At 46.5% G+C, this 21,490-nt stretch overlaps 1 protein-coding gene across 1 annotated transcript in view; it reads left to right on the top strand.

Moving 5' to 3' along the window:
- LOC137377639 (disintegrin and metalloproteinase domain-containing protein 12-like) overlaps positions 1-21,490 on the top strand; it is a 561,477-nt gene that overhangs the window by 147,495 nt on the left and 392,492 nt on the right. Inside the window, exons 6-7 of the mRNA XM_068047508.1 lie at positions 5,209-5,383; positions 17,568-17,633. Of these exons, the coding sequence (XP_067903609.1) occupies positions 5,209-5,383; positions 17,568-17,633 (241 nt within the window). The remainder of the gene's footprint in view (positions 1-5,208; positions 5,384-17,567; positions 17,634-21,490) is intronic.

The following is a 21,490-nucleotide window of genomic DNA, read 5'->3' as shown; positions in this document are numbered from 1 at the left end:
TAACTGTACTGGGATGTGTTTATTCAGCAGGGTAAGGATTACTCACTGTGTAATTGTATTGGGATGTGTTTATTCCGCAGGGTAAGGATTGCCCACTGTGTAATTGTACTGGGATGTGTTTATTCAGCAGGCTAAGGATTACTCATTGTGTAATTGTACTGGGATGTGTTTATTCAGTAGGGTAAAGGTTACTCACTGTGTAACTGTACTGGAATGTGTTTATTCAGTAGGGTAAGGATTACTCACTGTGTAACTGTACTGGGATGTGTTTATTCAGTAGGGTAAGGGTTACTCACTGTGTAATTGGACTGGGATGTGTTTATTCAGTTGGGTGAAGGTTACTCACTGTGTAACTGTACTGGGATGTGTTTATTCTGTAGGGTAAAGGTTACTCACTGAGTAACTGTACTGGGATGTGTTTATTCAGTAGGGTAAAGGTTACTCACTGTGTAACTGTACTGGGATGTGTTTATTCAGCAGGGTAAAGGTTACTCACTGTCTAACTGTACTGGGATTTGTTTATTCAGCAGGGTAAGGATTACTCACTGTGTAATTGTACTGGGATGTGTTTATTCAGTAGGTTAAGGATTACTCACTGTGTAATTGTACTGGGATGTGTTTATTCAGCCGGGTAAGGGTTACTCATGAGATGTATAGACAGGGTGGATAGCAAGAGGCTTTTTCCCAGAGTGGGGGATTCAATTACTAGAGGACACGAGTTCAAAGTGAAAGGAGAAAAGTTTAGGGGGGATATGCGTGGAAAGTTCTTTACGCAAAGGGTGGTGGGTGCCTGGAACGCGTTGCCAGCGGAGGTGGTAGATGCGGGCACGATGGCGTCTTTTAAGATGTATCTAGACAGATACATGAATGGGCAGGAAGAAAAGAGATACAGAACCTTAGAAAATAGGCGACATGTTTAGAATGAGGATCTGGATCAGCGCAGTCTTGGAGGGCCGAAGGGCCTGTTCCTGTGCTGTAATTATCTTTGTTCTTTGTTCTCACTGTGTAATTGTACTGGGATGTGTTTATTCAGCAGGGTAAGGGTTACTCACTGTGTAATTGTACTGGGATGTGTTTATTCAGCAGGGTAAGGGTTACTCACTGTGTAATTGTACTGGGATGTGTTTATTCAGCAGGGTAAGGATTACTCACTGTGTACTTGTCTTGGGATGTGTTTATTCAGCAGGGTAAAGGTTACTCACTGTGTAATTGTACTGGGATGTCTTTATTCAGCAGGGTAAGGATTACTCACTGTGTAACTGTACTGGGATGTGTTTATTCAGCAGGGTAAGGATTACTCACTGTGTAATTGTACTGGGATGTGTTTATTCAGCAGGGTAAGGGTTACTCACTGTGTAATTGTACTGGGATATGTTTATTCAGCAGGGTAAGGATTACTCACTGTGTAATTGTACTGGGATGTGTGTATTCAGCAGGGTGAGGATTACTCACTGTGTAATTGTACTGGGATGTGTTTATTCAGCAGGGTAAGGGTTACCCGCTGTGTAACTGTACTGGGATGCGTTTATTCAGCAGGGTAAGGATTACTCACTGTGTAATTGTACTGGGATGTGTTTATTCAGCAGGGTAAGGATTACTCACTGTGTAATTGTAGTGGGATGTGTTGATTCAGCAGGGTAAGGATTACTCACTGTGTAATTGTAGTGGGATGTGTTGATTCAGCAGGGTAAGGGTTACTCACTGTGTAACTGTGCTAGGATGTGTTTATTCAGCAGGATAAGGATAAGTGATCACAATTCCGTAAGCTTTAAAATACTCATGGACAAAGACGAGAGTGGTCCTAAAGGAAGAGTGCTAAATTGGGGGAAGGCCAACTATACCAAAATTCGGCAGGAGCTGGGAAATGTAGATTGGGAGCAGCTGTTTGAAGGTAAATCCACATGTGATATGTGGGAGGCTTTTAAAGAGAGGTTGATTAGCGTTCAGGAGAGACATGTTCCTGTGAAAATGAGGGATAGAAATGGCAAGATTAGGGAACCATGGATGACAGGTGAAATTGTGAGACTAGCTAAGAGGAAAAAGGAAGCATACATAAGGTGTAGGCGGCTGATGAAAGACGAAGCTTTGAAAGAATATCGGGAATGTAGGACCAATCTGAAACGAGGAATTAAGAGGGCTAAAAGGGGTCATGAAATATCTTTAGCAAACAGGGTTAAGGAAAATCCCAAAGCCTTTTATTCATATATAAGGAGAAAGAGGGTAACTAGAGAAAGGATTGGCCCACTCAAGGACAAAGGAGGAATGTTATGCTTGGACTCAGAGAAAATGGGTGAGATTCTAAACGAGTACTTTGCATCGGTATTCACCGAGGAGAGGGACATGACGGATGTTGAGGTTAGGAACAGATGTTTGATTACTCTAGGTCAAGTCGGCATAAGGAGGGAGGAAGTGTTGGGTATTCTAAAGGGCATTAAGGTGGACAAGTCCCCAGGTCCGGATGGGATCTATCCCAGGTTCTGTGGGAAGCGAGAGAGGAAATAGCTGGGGCCTTAACAGATATCTTTGCAGCATCCTTAAACACGGGTGAGGTCCCGGAGGACTGGAGAATTGCTAATGTTGTCCCCTTGTTTAAGAAGGGTAGCAGGGATAATCCAGGTAATTATAGACCGGTGAGCCTGACGTCAGTGGTAGGGAAGCTGCTGGAGAAGATACTGAGGGATAGGATCTATTCCCATTTGGAAGAAAATGGGCTCATCAGTGATAGGCAACATGGTTTTGTGCAGGGAAGGTCATGTCTTACCAACTTAATAGAATTCTTTGAGGAAGTGACAAAGTTGATTGATGAGGGAAGGGCTGTCGATGTCATATACATGGACTTCAGTAAGGCGTTTGATAAGGTTCCCCATGGCAGGCTGATGGAGAAAGTGAAGGCGCTTGGGGTCCAAGGTGTACTAGCTAGATGGATAAAGAACTGGCTGGGCAACAGGAGACAGAGAGTAGCAGTAGAGGGGAGTTTCTCAAAATGGAGACGTGTGACCAGTGGTGTTCCACAGGGATCCGTGCTGGGACCACTGTTGTTTGTGATATACATTAATGATTTGGAGGAAAGTATAGGTGGACTGATTAGCAAGTTTGCAGACGACACTAAGATTGGTGGAGTAGCAGATAGTGAAGGGGACTGTCAGAGAATACAGCAGAATATAGATAGATTAGAGAGTTGGGCAGAGAAATGGCAGATGGAGTTCAATCAGGGCAAATGCGAGGTGATGCATTTTGGAAGATCCAATTCAAGAGTGAACTATACAGTAAATGAAAAAGTCCTGGGGAAAATTGATGTCCAGAGAGATTTGGGTGTTCAGGTCCACTGTTCCCTGAAGGTGGCAACGCAGGTAAATAGAGTGGTCAAGAAGGCATACGGCATGCTTTCCTTCATCGGACGGGGCATTGAGTACAAGAGTTGGCAGGTCATGTTACAGTTGTATAGGACTTTGGTTCGGCCACATTTGGAATACTGCGTACAGTTCTGGTCGCCACATTATCAAAAGGATGTGGATGCTTTGGAGAGGGTGCAGAGGAGGTTCACCAGGATGTTGCCTGGTATGGAGGGCGCTAGCTATGAAGAGAGGTTGAGCAGATTAGGATTATTTTCATTAGAAAGACGGAGGTTGAGGGGGGACCTGATTGAGGTGTACAAAATCATGAGAGGTATAGACAGGGTGGACAGCAAGAGGCTTTTTCCCAGAGTGGGGGTTTCAATTACTAGAGGACACGAGTTCAAAGTGAAAGGGGAAATGTTTAGGGGGGATATGCGTGGAAAGTTCGTTACGCAAAGGGTGGTGGGCACCTGGAACGCGTTGCCAGCGGAGGTGGTAGACGCGGGCACGATGGAGTCTTTGAAGATGTATCTAGACAGATACATGAATGGGCAGGAAGAAAAGAGATACAGAACCTTAGAAAATAGGCGACATGTTTAGAGAGAGGATCTGGATCGGCGCAGGCTTGGAGGGCCGAAGGGCCTGTTCCTGTGCTGTAATTATCTTTGTTCTTTGTTCTTTGTCTTTGTTCTCCTCACTGTGTAATTGTACTGGGATGTGTTTATTCAGCAGGGTAAGGGTTACTCACTGTGTAATTGTACTGGGATGTGTTTATTCAGCAGGGTAAGGATTACTCACTGTGTAATTGTACTGGGATGTGTTTATTCAGCAGTGTAAGGGTTACTAACTGTGTAATTGTGCTGGGATGTGTTTATTCAGCAGGGTAAGGATTACTCACTGTGTAATTGTACTGGGATGTGTTTATTCAGCAGGCTAAGGGTTACTCACTGTGTAATTGTACTGGGATGTGTTTATTCAGCAGGGTAAGGGTTACTCACTGTGTAATTGTGCTGGGATGTGTTTATTCAGCAGGGTAAGGATTACTCACTGTGTAATTGTACTGGGATGTGTTTATTCAGCAGGCTAAGGGTTACTCACTGTGTAATTGTACTGGGATGTGTTTATTCAGCAGGGTAAGGGTTACTCACTGTGTAATTGTACTGGGATGTGTTTATTCAGCAGGGTAAGGATTACTCACTGTGTAATTGTACTGGGATGTGTTTATTCAGCAGTGTAAGGGTTACTAACTGTGAAATTGTACTGGGATGTGTTTATTCAGCAGGGTAAGGGTTACTCACTGTGTAATTGTACTGGGATGTGTTTATTCAGCAGGGTAAGGATTACTCACTGTGTAATTGTACTGGGATGTGTTTATTCAGCAGGGTAAGGATTACTCACTGTGTAATTGTACTGGGATGTGTTTATTCAGCAGGGTAAGGATTACTCACTGTGTAATTGTACTGGGATGTGTTTATTCAGCAGTGAAGGATTACTCACTGTGTAATTGTACTGGGATGTGTTTATTCAGCAGGGTAAGGGTTACTCACTGTGTAACTGTACTGGGATGTGTTTATTCAGCAGGGTGAGGATTACTCACTGTGTAATTGTACTGGGATGTGTTTATTCAGCAGGGTAAGGGTTACTCACTGTGTAACTGTACTGGGATGTGTTTATTCAGCAGGGTAAGGATTACTCACTGTGTAACTGTACTGGGATGTGTTTATTCAGCAGGGTAAGGGTTACTCACTGTGTAATTGTACTGGGATGTGTTTATTCAGCATGGTAAGGGTTACTCACTGTGTAATTGTACTGTGATGTTTATTCAGCAAGGAATGGGTTGACATTAAGTGTTTACTTTCTCTCCCTTCTGCAGTGCTCTGATTGTTTTCAGTAATCGAACTTACATCATTGAACATCTTGAGGGGGATAAACTTGGACGACATTTGTTATACAGACCTGAAGATCTCAAGTCAGAACCAAGTAGGTGTGGAGTCAAAAATACCTCCCCTGAGTTAACCCTGACTGAGCACCTTCAGCGTTCACAGAGGGTGAGTAATGAGCATCAAGGTAACTGACCAAACACAACAAATGACATAAGCAGAAATGTAAAACACTGAAACAGGCCATTCAGCCCAACCAACCCATGTCGAGACTTACCCTCCGATCAAGCAAGAATTGCTAATCAGATCAGTCTGCCCTGTTCCCAACCCCTCTTCCTTCATCTCTCTCTCAAATCGAAACTCGAATGTTGACGGAGCTTCTGCCTCAACCACTAACTCTGGAAGTGAATTTCAGAGCCTGACAACTCTCTGAATCAGTTTCTCCTGCTGTTCTATAAATCTCTGATAAATCATATCACTGGAAACTATTGCTTCTCTCCACCTGTCCTGTCCTTTCACCCTCTTAACACTGTTTCTATATCATTTACTGCAAACAAGGATTAACAAATAAACAAATAGAGCGACAGTGGGAAATATTTCAAACAGTGGTCCCAGAAACATGCTATCACAAAGCTCTCAGTCTCGCAGACTCCAGTCCCATGTCAGACTCCGAAACATGGAGATCAAACTGCTCTGGCTGATGGCATGTCTTGCATATGTGATTGTCTAGGTCATGAGAAATGTCCAGGATTTCTCACATGGTACAAAATATACATTCACGGGGCTGAGGTTCCCTGCCATGTCTTTACATTCCAAACTATTATCTAGAAGCACTTACCAGTTATTCACCAGTCTTACAGTCTCTCACTCCCTCATTTGGACTGTTCTTTCTTTTGTAAGAGACCAGAACAGCAACTCTGCCTCACTGTGCCGAATTCCCTCACTCACCAAATTCTCTGAGTTAAGTACCATGTCAGAGCAGTACTCTGCCAAGCTGGACTCTGCTCCCTTTCAGGGCAGTACTCTGACAAGCTGGACTCTGCTCCTTGTCAGAGCAGTACTCTGCCAAGCTGGACTCTGCTCCTTGTCAGAGCAGTACTCTGCCAAGCTGAACTCTGCTCCTTGTCAGAGCAGTACTCTGCCAAGCTGGACTCTGCTCCTTGTCAGAGCAGTACTCTGCCAAGCTGGACTCTGCTCCTTGTCAGAGCAGTACTCTGACAAGCTGAACTCTGCTCCTTGTCAGAGCAGTATTCTGCCAAGCTGGACTCTGCTCCCTGTCAGAGCAGTACTCTGCCAAGCTGGACTCTGCTCCCTGTCAGAGCAGTATACTGCCAAGCTGGACTCTGCTCCCTGTCAGAGCAGAACTCTGCCAAGCTGGACTCTGCTCCCTGTCAGAGCAGTACTCTGCCAAGTTGGACTCTGCTCCTTGTCAGAGCAGTACTCTGCCAAGCTGGACTCTGCTCCCTGTCAGAGCAGTACTCTGCCAAGCTGGACTCTGCTCCTTGTCAGAGCAGTATTCTGCCAAGCTGGACTCTGCTCCTTGTCAGAGCAGTACTCTGCCAAGATGGACTCTGCTCCCTGTCAGAGCATTACTCTGCCAAGCTGGACTCTGCTCCCTGTCAGAGCAGTACTCTGCCAAGCTGGACTCTGCTCTCTTTCAGGGCAGTACTCTGACAAGCTGGACTCTGCTCCTTGTCAGGGCATATTCAGCCAAGCTTGACTTTGCTCCTTGTCAGGGCAGTATTCTGCCAAGCTGGACTCTGCTCCCTGTCAGAGCAGTACTCTGCCAAGCTGGACTCTGCTCCCTGTCAGAGCAGTACTCTGCCAAGCTGGACTCTGCTCCTTGTCAGAGCAGTACTCTGCCAAGCTGGACTCTGCTTCCTGTCAGAGCAGTATTCTGCCAAGCTGAACTCTGCTCCCTTTCAGGGCAGTACTCTGACAGGCTGGACTCTGCTCCTTGTCAGAGCAGTACTCTGCCAAGCTGGACTCTGCTCCCTGTCAGGGCAGCATTCTGCCAAGCTGGACTCTGCTCCCTGTCAGAGCAGTACTCTGCCAAGCTGGACTCTGCTCCCTGTCAGAGCAGTACTCTGCCAAGCTGGACTCTGCTCCTTGTCAGAGCAGTACTCTGCCAAGCTGGACTTTGCTCCTTGTCAGGGCAGTATTCTGCCAAGCTGGACTCTGCTCCCTGTCAGAGCAGTACTCTGCCAAGCTGGACTCTGCTCCCTGTCAGAGCAGTACTCTGCCAAGCTGGACTCTGCTCCTTGTCAGAGCAGTACTCTGCCAAGCTGGACTCTGCTTCCTGTCGGAGCAGTATTCTGCCAAGCTGGACTCTGCTCCCTTTCAGGGCAGTACTCTGTCAGGCTGGACTCTGCTCCTTGTCAGAGCAGTACTCTGCCAAGCTGGACTCTGCTCCCTGTCAGGGCAGCATTCTGCCAAGCTGGACTCTGCTCCCTGTCAGAGCAGTACTCTGCCAAGCTGGACTCTGCTCCCTGTCAGAGCAGTACTCTGCCAAGCTGGACTCTGCTCCTTGTCAGAGCAGTACTCTGCCAAGCTGGACTCTGCTCCTTGTCAGAGCAGTACTCTGCCAAGCTGGACTCTGCTCCCTGTCAGAGCATTACTCTGCCAAGCTGGACTCTGCTCCTTGTCAGAGCAGTACTCTGCCAAGCTGGACTCTGCTCCTTGTCAGAGCAGTACTCTGCCAAGCTGGACTCTGCTTCCTGTCAGAGCAGTATTCTGCCAAGCTGGACTCTGCTCCCTTTCAGGGCAGTACTCTGACAGGCTGGACTCTGCTCCTTGTCAGAGCAGCACTCTGCCAAGCTGGACTCTGTTCCTTGTCAGAGCAGTACTCTGCCAAGCTGGACTCTGCTCCCTGTCAGGGCAGCATTCTGCCAAGCTGGACTCTGCTCCCTGTCAGAGCAGTACTCTGCCAAGCTGGACTCTGCTCCCTGTCAGAGCAGTACTCTGCCAAGCTGGACTCTGCTCCTTGTCAGAGCAGTACTCTGCCAAGCTGGACTCTGCTCCTTGTCAGAGCAGTACTCTGCCAAGCTGGACTCTGCTCCCTGTCAGAGCATTACTCTGCCACGCTGGACTCTGCTCCTTATCAGAGCAGTACTCTGCCAAGCTGGACTCTGCTCCCTGTCAGAGCATACTCTGCCAAGCTGGACTCTGCTCCCTGTCAGAGCAGTACTCTGCCAAGCTGGACTCTGCTCTTTGTCAGAGCAGTACTCTGCCAAGCTGGACTCTGCTCCCTGTCAGAGCAGTACTCTGCCAAGCTGGACTCTGCTCCCTGTCAGGGTAGTACTCTGCCAAGCTGGACTCTGCTCCCTGTCAGAGCATTACTCTGCCAAGCTGGACTCTGCTCCTTGTCAGAGCATTACTCTGCCAAGCTGGACTCTGCTCCTTGTCAGAGCAGTACTCTGCCAAGCTGGACTCTGCTCCCTGTCAGAGCAGTACTCTGCCAAGCTGGACTCTGCTCCTTGTCAGAGCAGTACTCTGCCAAGCTGGACTCTGCTACTTGCTTCCTTGAGAAGGTGGTGGTGAGCTGCCTTCTTGAACAGCTGCAGTCTATGTGGGGTAGGTACACCCACAGTGCTGTTAGGAAGGGAGTTCCAGGATATGACCCAGTGATAGTGAAGGAATGGCGATATAGTTCCAAATCAGGATGGTGTGTGTCTTCGAAGGAACTTGCAGGTGGTGGTGTTCCCATGTATTTGCTGCCCTTGTCCTTCTAGTTGGTAGAGGTCACGGGTTTGGAAGGTGCTGTCTAAGGAACCTTGGTGCATTGCTGCAGTGCATCTTGTAGATGGTACACACTGCTGCCACTGTGCGTCGGTGGTGGAAGGAGTGAATGTTTGTAGATGGGGTGCCAATCAAGCGGGCTGCTTTGTCTTGGATGGTGTTGAGCTTCTTGAGGAAATGAAAAGACGAAATGCTGGAAAATACTCAACAGGTCTGGCAGCATCTGTGGAGAGAGAAGCAGAGTTAACATTTCAGGTCAGTGACCCTTCATCAGAACAAACAACAAAGAACAAAGAACAGTACAGCACAGGAACAGGCCATTCGGACCTCCAAGCCTGCGCCGATCTTGATGCCTGACGAAATGAACATCTTCTGCACTTCCGGGGCCCATATCCCTCTATTCCCTTCCTATTCATGCATTTAACTGGCAAATATTAGAAATGTAAAAGGTTTGAAGCAAGTAAAGTGGGGGTGGGGCAAGAGATAACAAAAGAGGTGTTGATAGGACAAGGTCACAGAGATTAACTGACCAGAAGGTTATGGAACAATGGCAAACAGTATGTTAATGGTGTGCTGAAAGACAGAACATTAGTGCAGAGAGGGTGTAAATTGACAGAAAAATGAACAGCCCTGGCTCCAAGCACAAACATTTAAAAAAAAATGGGCAGGCACATGGTAAAAAAAATGGTAACTAACTTGATTGAATTTTTCCAGGAGGTGACTAGATGTGTAGATGAGGGTAAAGCAGTTGATGTAGTCTACATGGACTTCATTAAGGCTTTTGATAAGATCCCGCATGCGAGATTGGTTAAGAAGGTAAGAGCCCATGGGATTCAGGGCAATTTGGAAAATTGGATCCAAAATTGGCTTAGTGGCAGGAGGCAGAGGGTGACGGTCGAGGGTTGTTTTTGCGAGTGGAAGCCTGTGACCAGTGGTGTACCGCAAGGATCGGTGCTGGGACCCTTGTTGTTTGTAGTGAACATTACTGATTTAGATGTGAATACAGGAGTTATGGTAAGTAAGTTGGCAGATGACACAAAAATTGGTATTGCTGTAAGTAATGAGGAGGAAAGCCTCAATATAGGACAATATAGATGGGCTGGTAAGATGGGTGGAGCAGTGGCAAATGGAATTTAATCCTGAGAAGTGTGAGGTGATGCATTTTGGGAGGACTAACAAGGCAAGGGAATATACAATGGATGGTAGGACCCTCGGAAGTACAGAAGGTCAGAAGGACCTTGGTGTACTTGTCCATAGATCACTGAAGGCAGCAGCACAGGTAGATAAGGTGGTTAAGAAGGCCGATGGGATACTTACCTTTATTAACCAAGGCATAGAATATAAGAGCAGGGAGGTTATGCTGGTGCTGTATAAAACACTAGTTAGGCTACAGCTGGAGTACTGTGTACAGTTCTGGGCTCCACACTATAGGAAGGATGTGATTGCACTGGAGAGCGTGCAGAGGAGATTCACCAGGATGTTGCCTGAGCTGGAGCATTTCAGTTATGAAGAGAGATTGGATAGGCGAGGGTTGTTTTCCTTAGAGCAGAGAAGGCTGAGGGGGGACCTGATTGACGGAGACAAAAATATGGGGGCATTGATAGGCTAGATAGGAAGAGACTTTTTCCCTTAGCGGAGGGATCAAGAACCAGGGGGCATAGATTTAAGGTAAGGAGCAGGAAGTTTAAGGCAGATTTGAGGAAACAAATTTTCACCCAGAAGGTGGTTGGAATCTGGAACACACTGCCTGAATGGGTCGTCGAGGCAGAAACCCTCACATTTAAGAAGTATTTAGATGAGCACTTGAAACACCAATGTATACAAAGCTACAGGCCAAGTGCTGGAAAATGGCATTAGAATAGTTAGGTGCTTGATGGCCAGCACAGACACGATGGGCCGAAGGGCCTGTTTATGTGCTGTATAATTCTATGAAACAAACTAACATAAAATAAACAAATAAAAAGTATAAAAGAAAAAATAACTAATAATTAAAAGAGGGCCCCGTCATGCTCTGTAATTATTGAACTCAATGTTCAGTTGTGCAGGACAGGATCTCTTAACTGGGGGGAACAGATCCTTCCTGTCTACCCTATCTCGGCCCCTCATCATTTTGTACACCTCAATAAAGCCACCCCTCAGCCTCCTCTGTTCTAAGAAAACAACCCTAGCCTATCCAGTCTTTCCTAAGGTACCGTATGGGTAATGGTTGAGGGCAGTTTTTGCGAGTGGAAGCCTGTGACCAGTGGTGTACCGCAAGGATCGGTACTGGGACCATTGCTGTTTGTAGTGTACATTAACGATTGAGACGTGAATATAGGAGGTTTGATCATTAAGTTCACAGATGACACAAAAATTGGTGGTGTCGTAAATAGTGAGGAGGAAAGCCTTAGATTACAGGACGATATAGATGGGCTGGTAAGATGGGCGGAGCAGTGGCAAATGGAATTTAATCCTGACAAGTGTGAGGTGATGTATTTTGGGAGAACTAACAAGGCAAGGGAATATACAATGGATGGTAGGACCCGAGGAAGTACAGAGGGTCAGAGGGACCTTGGTGTACTTGTCCATAGATCACTGAAGGCAGCAGCACAGGTAGATAAGGTGGTTAGGATCGGTGCTAGGACCCCAGCTATTCACAATATATATGAATGATTTAGATGAGGGAACTAAATGTAATATCTCCAAATTGCAGATGACACAAAACTGGGTGGGAGGGTGAGTTGTGAGGAGGATGTAGAGAGGCTTCAGGGTGATTTGGACAAGTTGAGTGAATTGGCAAATGCATTGCAGATGCAGTATAATGTGGATAAATGTGAGGTTATCCACTTTGGTAGCAAAAACTGGAAGGCAGATTATTATCTGAATGACTATAAACTGAGAGAGGGGAATATGCTGCGAGACCTGGGTGTTCTCATACACCAGTCGCTGAAGGTGCAACAGGTGGTAAAAAGGTCAAATGGTCAAATCAACAAAGGTCAATCAAAAATCAATCAAAAGGTCAAATCAACAAAGTTGATTGATGAGGGAAGGGCTGTCGATGTCATATACATGGACTTCAGTAAGGCGTTTGATAAGGTTCCCCATGGCAGGCTGATGGAGAAAGTGAAGGCGCTTGGGGTCCAAGGTGTACTAGCTAGATGGATAAAGAACTGGCTGGGCAACAGGAGACAGAGAGTAGCAGTAGAAGGGAGTTTCTCAAAATGGAGACGTGTGACCAGTGGTGTTCCACAGGGATCCGTGCTGGGACCACTGTTGTTTGTGATATACATAAATGATTTGGAGGAAAGTATAGGTGGACTGATTAGCAAATTTGCAGACGACACTAAGATTGGTGGAGTAGCAGATAGTGAAGGGGACTGTCAGAGAATACAGCAGAATATAGATAGATTGGAGAGTTGGGCAGAGAAATGGCAGATGGAGTTCAATCAGGGCAAATGCGAGGTGATGCATTTTGGAAGATCCAATTCAAGAGTGAACTATACAGTAAATGGAAAAGTCCTGGGGAAAATTGATGTCCAGAGAGATTTGGGTGTTCAGGTCCACTGTTCCCTGAAGGTGGCAACGCAGGTAAATAGAGTGGTCAAGAAGGCATACGGCATGCTTTCCTTCATCGGACGGGGCATTGAGTACAAGAGTTGGCAGGTCATGTTACAGTTGTATAGGACTTTGGTTCGGCCACATTTGGAATACTGCGTACAGTTCTGGTCGCCACATTATCAAAAGGATGTGGATGCTTTGGAGAGGGTGCAGAGGAGGTTCACCAGGATGTTGCCTGGTATGGAGGGTGCTAGCTATAAAGAGAGGTTGAGCAGATTAGGATTATTTTCATTAGAAAGACGGAGGTTGAGGGGGGACCTGATTGAGGTGTACAAAATCATGAGAGGTATAGACAGGGTGGATAGCAAGAGGCTTTTTCCCAGAGTGGGGGTTTCAATTACTAGAGGACACGAGTTCAAAGTGAAAGGGGAAAAGTTTAGGGGGGATATGCGTGGAAAGTTCTTTACGCAGAGGGTGGTGGGCACCTGGAACGCATTGCCAGCGGAGGTGGTAGATGCGGGCACGATGGAGTCTTTTAAGATGTATCTAGACAGATACATGAATGGGCAGGAAGAAAAGAGATACAGAACCTTAGAAAATAGGCGACATGTTTAGAGAGAGGATCTGGATCGGCGCAGGCTTGGAGGGCCGAAGGGCCTGTTCCTGTGCTGTAATTATCTTTGTTCTTTGTTCTTTGTTCTTTGTATGTTGGCCTTCATCGTGAGAGGATTCGAGTACAGGAGCAGGGATGTCTTGCTGCAATTATACAGGGCCTTGGTGAGGCCACACCTGGAATATTGTGTTCAGTTTTGGTCTCCTTATCTGAGGAAGGATGTTCTTGCTATAGAGGGAGTGCAGCGAAGGTTTACCAGACTGATTCCTGGGATGGCGGGACTGACGTATGAGGAGAGATTGAGTCTGTTAGGATTATATTTGCTGGAGTTCAGAAGAGTGAGGGGGGATCTCGTAGAAACCTATACAATACTAACAGGACTTGACAGGGTAGATGCAGGAAGGATGTTCCCGATGCTGGGGGAGTCCAGAACCAGGGGACATAGTCTAAGGATATGGGGTAAACATTTCAGGACTGAGATGAGGAGCAATTTCTTCACCAGAGAGTGGTGAACCTGTGGAATTCGCTACCACAGAAAGCAGTTGAGGCCAAAACATTGTATGTTTTCAAGAAGGAGTTCGATATAGCTCTTGGGTCTAAAGGGATCAAAGGATATGGGGGAAAGCGGGAACAGGTTACTGAGTTGGATGATCAGCCATGATCATAATGAATGGCGGAGCAGGGTTGAAGGGCCGAATGGCCTACTCCTGCTCCTATTTTCCATGACTATGTTTCTATGTTTCTCACTAAAATGATTAAATTTTTCGAGGCGGTGACTAGATGTGCAGATGAGGGTAAAGCAACCCTGTTAATCCTGCAAAGTCCTCCTTACTAACATCTGGGGGCTTGTGCCAAAGTTGGGAGAGCTGTCCCACAGACTAGTCAAGCAACAGCCTGACATAGTCAGACTCACGGAATCATACCTTACAGACAATGTCCCAGTCACTGCCATCACCATTCCCGTGTATGTCCTGTCCCATCGGCAGGACCGACTCAGCAGAGGTGGTGGCACAGTGGTATACAGTAGGGAGGGAGTTGCCCTGGTATTCTTCAACATCGACTCTGAACCTCATGAAGTCTCATGGCATCAGGTCAAATATGGGCAAGGAAAGCTTGTGCTGAATTACCACCTACCACCCCCTCTCGCCTGATGAATCAGTGCTTCTCCATCCATGTTGAACAGCACTTGGAGGAAGCACTGAGGGTGGTAAGGGCACAGAATGTACTCTGGGTGGGGGACTTCAATGTCCATCACCAAGAGTGGCTCAGTAGCACCACTACTGACCGAGCTGGCCGAGAGCTAAAGGACATAGCTGCTAGACTGGTTGTGAGGGAACCAACAAGTGGGAAAAACATACTTGACCTTGTCCTCACCAATCTGCCTGCCACAGATGCATTTGTCCAAGACAGTATTGAAAGGAGTGACCACCGCACAGTCCTTGTGGAGATGAAGTCCCGTCTTCACATTGAGGACACCCTCCATCGTGTTGTGTGGCACTATCATCATGCTAAATGGGATAGATTTCGAACAGATCTTGCAATGCAAAACTGGGCATCCATGAGGCGCTGTGGGCCATCAGCAGCAGAATTGTACTCAACCACAATCTGTAACCTCATGGCCCGGCATATCCCCCACTCTACCATTACAATCAAGCCAGGAGACCAATCCTGGTTCAATGAAGAGTGCAGGAGGACATGCCAGTAGCAGCACCAGGCATACCTCAAAATTAGGTGTCAACCTGGTGAAACTACAACACAGGACTATCTGCGTGCCAAACTGTGTAAGCAGCATGCGATAGACAGAGCTAAGCGATCCCATAACCAACTGATCAGATCTACGCTCTGCAGTCCTGCCACATCCAGCCATGTCTGGTGGTGGACAATTAAACAACTAACTGGAGGAGGTGGCTCCACAAATATTCCCATCCTCAATGATGGGGGAGCCCAGCACATCAGTGCGAAAGATAAGGCTGAATCATTTGCAACAATCTTCAGCCAGAAGTGTCGAGTTCATGATCCATCTCGGCCTCCTCCGGAAATCCCCAGCATTACAGATGCCAGACTTCAGCTAATTCGATTCACACCACATGATATCAAGAAACGACTGAAGGCACTGGATACTGCAAAAGCGATAGACCCTGACAATATTCCGACAATAGTACTGAAGACCTGTGCTCCAGAACTTGCCGCGCCCCTAGCCAAGCTGTTCCTGTACACTGGCATCTACCCTGCAATGTGGAAAATTGCCCAGGTACGTCCTGTACACAAAAAGGAGGACAAGTCCAACCTGGCCAATTACCGCCCCATCAATCTACTCTCAATCATCAGTAAAGTGATGGAAGGTGTCATCGGCAGTGCCATCAAGCAGCACTTGCTTAGCAATAACCTGCTCAGTGACACTCAGTTTGGGTTCCGCCAGGGCCACTCAGCTCCTGACCTCATTACAGCCTTGGTTCAAACATGGACAAAAGAGCTGAACGCAAGTGTTGAGGTGAGAGTGACTGCCCTTGACATCAAGGCAGCATTTGACCGAGTATGGCATCAAGGAGCCCTAGCAAAACTGAAGTCAATGGGAATCAGGGGGAAAACTCTCCGCTGGCTGGAGTCATACCTAGTACAAAGGAAGATGGTTGTGTTTGTTGGAGGTCAATCATCTGAGCTCCAGGACATCACTGCAGGAGTTCCTCAGGGTCGTGTCCTCGGTCCAGCCATCTTCAGCTGCTTCATCAATGACCTTCCTTCAATCATAAGGTCAGAAGTGGGGATGTTCGCTGATGATTGCACAATGTTCAGCACCATTCGTGACTCATCAGCTACTGAAGCAGTCCATGTAGAAATGCAGCAAGACCTGGACAATATCCAGGCTTGTGCTGATAAGTGGCAAGTAACATTCGCACCACACAAGTGCCAGGCAATGACCATCTCCAACAAGAGAGAATCTAACCATCTCCCCTTGACATTCAATGGCATTACCATCGCTGAATCCCCCACTATCAACATCCTAGGGGTTACCATTGACCAGAAACTGAACTGGAGTAGCCATATAAATACCGTGGCTACAAGAGCAGGTCAGAGGCTGGGAATCCTGAGGCAAGTAACTCACCTCCTTACTCCCCAAAGCCTGTCCACCATCTGCAAGGCACAAGTCAGGAGTGTGATGGAATATTCTCCCCTTGCCTGGATGGGTGCAGCTCCAACAACACTCAAGAAGCTCTACACCATCCAGGACAAAGCAGCCTGCTTGATTGGCACCCCATCTGCAAACATTCACTCCCTCCACCACTGACGCACAGTGGCAGCAGTGTGTACCATCTACAAGATGCACTGCAGCAACGCACCAAGGTTCCTTGGACAGCACCTACCAAACCTGCGACCTCTACCAACTAGAAGGACAAGGGCAGCAAATACATGGGAACACCACCACTTGCAAGTTCCCCTCCAAGCCACACACCATCCTGACTTGGAACTATATCGCCGTTCCTTCACTGTCGCTGGGTCAAAATCCTGGAACTCCCTTCCTAACAGCACTGTGAGTGTACCTACCCCACATGGACTGCAGTGGTTCAAGAAGGCAGCTCACCACCACCTTCTCAAGGGCAATTAGGGATGGGTAATAAATGGTGGCCTAGCCAGCGACGCCCACATCCCATGAAAGAATAAAATAAAATGTAGTTTACATGGTCTTCTGTCAGGCTTTTGATAAGGTCCCGCATGGAAGATTGGTTTGGAAGGAGGGAGCCCATGGGTTCCAGGGTAATTTGGTAAATTGGGTATATGCCGGACCGTGAGGTTACAGATCGTGGTTGAGTGCAATTCTGCTGCTGCTGATGGTCCACAGTGCCTCATGGATGCCCAGTTTTGAGCTGCTAGATCTGTTTGAAATCTTTCTCATTTAGCACTGTGTAGTGCAACACGAGTATCTGAACCATAAAGATTAGGAAGGCGCTGGGTTTGATCTGCTGGAGAAGGAAAATGCTAGCGGGATCTTATCTGGTTCTTATTGCTATATGTTTATGTGTGTCGATGTTGGCTAAGAACAGGTTAGGGTGCAACTGGTGCCATCAGGGGAAGGGTCGGGAGGAATATTGGGGTGAAAACAGGAAGGAACTGAGCTACGGCTGGAGAAATTAGGTCGAGGAGGGGAAGGAGGCAGGGGAGGGGGAAATATGAGCAGGGACCAAGGGAGGAAAGGGATCGAGGCTGGCAAGGGAGAGGAGAGAGGAAGAGAGGCTGAGGAAGGGAGAGTGGGGAAAGGAGAGAGGGAGAGGAAGGAGGAAATCACTGGTAAATAAAAAGACATTTGTATTGTTCAGAGTGGAGTTCTTTTGAAATAGTGACACAGGGAAAATAGTTGTGTATAAAATAAAAAGTAGGTGGGGCCCGAGTGGCTTGGCTTGTGATTAACTCCCTCCCTGCCAGGGTCCGCTTTCACCTCAATCTGACAGAGATTTTCTCTTTCTCCAGATGAAAAGGGATGTGCTACAGGAGAGGAGATATCTCGAGCTGGTGCTCGTAGCAGACAACGCACTGGTAAGTGTCTTCTCTGAACATATCCAACATGAATGACCCCAGGCCCAATGTACGGAACAAGGAGCAAGACCGGGAAGGGAGGAGGAGAGACAGGAGCTGGAGATTGGGTGATGTCAGCCTTGGGTTTTCAAAGGCTGAAGAGAGTGGGAGGGAAGACTGAGGGTGGTGAGAAATTCCATCATTTCTATTAAGTGACTTGGTTTCAAAAGCTCAGCCGGTTAAGTTTGAAGGTGATGTAAGTGCAGGAATCATGGACTAGTACAGCACAGAAAGAGGGCATTGGGCCCATGGAGTCTGTGCTAACTTTTTCAAAGAGGAATCCCGTTAGTCCCACTCCCCTTCCTCTTTCCCTGCAATTTTTCTCCTTCAAGTATTTATCCAATTCCTACTGAATGCTACTATTGGGTCTGTTTCCAGCACCCTATCAGGCAGAACATTCCAAATCCTAACCCCTCATTGTGTAAAAAGGCATTTCCTCACGTCACTTCTGGTTCTTTTCCCAATCGCCTTAAATCTTTGCCAAAAGCAAAATACTGCAGAGGCTAGAAATTTGAAACAAAAACCAAAAATGCTGGAAATATACAGCAGATCTGGCAGCATCTGTGGAGAGAAAAACAGAGTTAAAGGTTTCAGATGCCCCTAGGTAGCAGTGATCACAACATGATTGAATTTCACATTCAGTTTGAGGATGAGAAGAGGGGATCTAAGACGAGTGTTTTAAACAAGGGTAATTATGAGGGTTTGAGGACAGAGCTGGCTAAAGTAAACTGGGAAGTTAGTTTCAAGGAAAAGTCATTAGAGATGCAGTGGCAGACATTTAAGAAGATATTTTATAACATTCAGCAAAGACACATTCCAGTGAGAAAGAAAAACTCGAGGGGAAGAATGCATCATCTGTGGCTAACTAAGAAAATTAAAGATAGCATCAAGTTGAAAGAAAAAAGCTCACAATTCAGCAGAGTAGTTGCAGGTCAAAAGATTGGACAGAATATAAAAAAAGCAAAGAATGACGAAAAGAATAATGAGAGAGAAATTAGAGCACAAGAGTAAGCTAGCTAGAACAAAGAACAAAGAACAGTACAGCACAGGAACAGGCCATTTGGCCCTCCAAGCCTGCGCCGATCTTGATGCCTGCCTAAACTAAAACCTTCTGCACTTCCGGGGCCCATACCACTCTATTCCCTTCCTATTCATATATTTGTCAAGATGTCTCTTAAACGTCGCTATCGTACCTGCTTCCACCACCTCCCCTGGCAGCAAGTTCCAGGCACTCACCACCCTCTGTGTAAAACACTTGCATCGCACATCCCCTCTAAACTTTGCCCCTCGCATCTTAAACCTATGTCCCCTCGTAACTGACTCTTCCACCCTGGGAAAAAGCTTCTGACTATCCACTCTGTCCATGCCGCTCATAACTTTGTAAACCTCTATCATGTCGCCCCTCCATCTCCGTCGTTCCAGTGAAAACAAACCGAGTTTATCCAACCTCTCCTCATAGCTAATGCCCTCCAGACCAGGCAACATCCTGGTAAACCTCTTCTGTACCCTCTCCAAAGCCTCCACATCCTTCTGGTAGTGTGGCGACCAGAATTGTATGCAATATTCCAGGTGTGGCCTAACTAAAATTCTGTACAGCTGCAACATGACTTGCCAATTTTTATACTCTGTGCCCCGACCGATGAAGGCAAGTATGCCGTATGCCTTCTTGACTACCTTATGCACCTGCGTTGCCACTTTCAGTGACCCGTGGACCTGTACGCCCAGATCTCTCTGCCTGTCAATGCTCCTAAGGGTTCTGCCATTTACTGTATACTTCCCACCTGCATTATACCTTCCAAAATACATTACCTCACATTTGTCCGGATTAAACTCCATCTGCCATTTCTGCGACCAAGTCTCCAACCGATCTATATCCTGCTGTATCCTCTGACAATCCTCATCATTATCCGCAACTCCTCCAACCTTTGTGTCGTCCGCAAACTTACTAATATAAAAATGGATGGTAAGAGTTTCTACAGGTATTGAAAAAGGAAAAGAGTAAGTAAAGTGTGTGTTGGTCCTCTAGAGAGTGATCTGGGAGTTAATCATGGAGTATAAGGAGATGGCAGAGGAACTGAACAGAATTTTTGCATCTGTCTTCACTGCAGAGGATACAAATAACAAGCCAGAAATAATTGTGAATTAAGAGTTGAAAGGGAGAGAGGAACGTAAAACAATTACCATCACCAGGGAAAGGGTACTGAGAAAATTATTAAAACTAAAAGCTGACAAGACCCCAGGTCCTGATGGACTTCATCCTAGGTCTTAAAAGAAGTGGTTGCTGAAATAGTGGATGCATTGGTTTTAATTTTCCAACATCCCATAGATTGGGGAAAGGTCTCATCAGATTGGAAGATAGAGGACATAACTCTGCAATTCAAGAAAGGAGGAAAACGGAAAGTAGGAAACTACAGACCAGTTAGCTTAAAATATGTCATAGTGAAAATGCTGAAATCTATTATTGAGAAGGTTACAGCATGTTATTTGGAAAATCTCAATGCAATCAGGCAGAGTCAATATTCAAGTCCTTTAGTTTCATTTAAATTTTTAAAGTGATAGGTTTTGCAATAAATTGAAATAAAATTTGATTCATACTTCCACTCCCCTCTCCCACTCCTTCAATGAATAATCCATTTATTATTTATAATAAAAACAAGAAATGCTGGAACCACTCAGCAGGTCTGGCAGCATCTGTGGAAAGAGAAGCAGAGTTAACGTTTCGGGTCAGTGACCCTTCTTCGGAACAGACAAATATTAGAAATGTCAAAGGTTATAAGCAAGTGAGGTGGGGGTGGGGCAAGAGATAACAAAGGAGAAGGTGTAGATTGGACAAGGCCACATAGCTGACCAAAAGGTCATGGAGCAAAGGCAAACAATATGTTAATGGCGTGTTGAAAGACAAAGCATTAGTACAGATAGGGTGTTAACGGACTGAATATTGAACAGCAGCAAGTGCAAATATGAAAAAAAACAGTGGGTAAGCAAAGTGAACAAACTAAGATGAAATGAAATAAATGCAAAAAATGGTTGTAAAAAATGTAAAAAAGAAAAAAAGAAAAAAGAAAAAACAACTAAAAATGAAAGTAAAAAGGAGGGCTCGTCATGCTCTGAAATTATTGAACTCAATGTTCAGTCCAGCAGGCTGTAGTGTGCCTAATCGGTAAATGAGATGCTGTTCCTCGAGCTTGCGTTGATGTTCACTGGAACACTGCAGCAATCCCAGGACAGAGATGTGAGCATGAGAGCAGGGGGGAGTGTTGAAATGGCAAGCAACTGGAAGCTCAGGGTCCTGCTTGCGGACTGAGCGGAGGTGTTCCGCAAAGCGGTCACCCAGTCTGCGTTTGGTCTCCCCAGTGTAGAGGAGGCCACATTGTGGTATTATTTGCCCGATCCCCCCAAAAAAAGTAAATTTTCCATCATGACCTTTTCCCCCCGAACTTTCCTTTCTTCAACCACTTCCCACCATCCCTTCATCCAATCGCGTTCATTTTTGCCGCTCCCTTCTGCCCTGAAAAATTCACTCCTCCCTGCTCCCCACCAGCATCACACCTCGGATCTCTGAATGGAGATCCAAAGGCACAGGAGTTCCAGCCACCAGCTGGAATATCGGCGTGGGGATGGCCATCTGGACAAGGTAAGTGTTTATGCATCGATTAAAATGTATTTAAATATTTAAATGAAGGCTCCACCGCTGAGTGGTAGAGGGCAACCCCAAGGCCTCGCCACCGCCAGTAAAATGGGATGTGGCCTTCCTGGCGTCGAGGCCCATGGTGGGCCTTCCCGGAACTGAATATAAAATTCAGTCATATTATGATCGC

The sequence above is a fragment of the Heterodontus francisci genome, chromosome 1 (genome assembly GCF_036365525.1).
Source record: "Heterodontus francisci isolate sHetFra1 chromosome 1, sHetFra1.hap1, whole genome shotgun sequence".
NCBI classification, from domain to species: domain Eukaryota; kingdom Metazoa; phylum Chordata; class Chondrichthyes; order Heterodontiformes; family Heterodontidae; genus Heterodontus; species Heterodontus francisci.
This window is presented reverse-complemented; position numbering and strand designations above follow the sequence as displayed.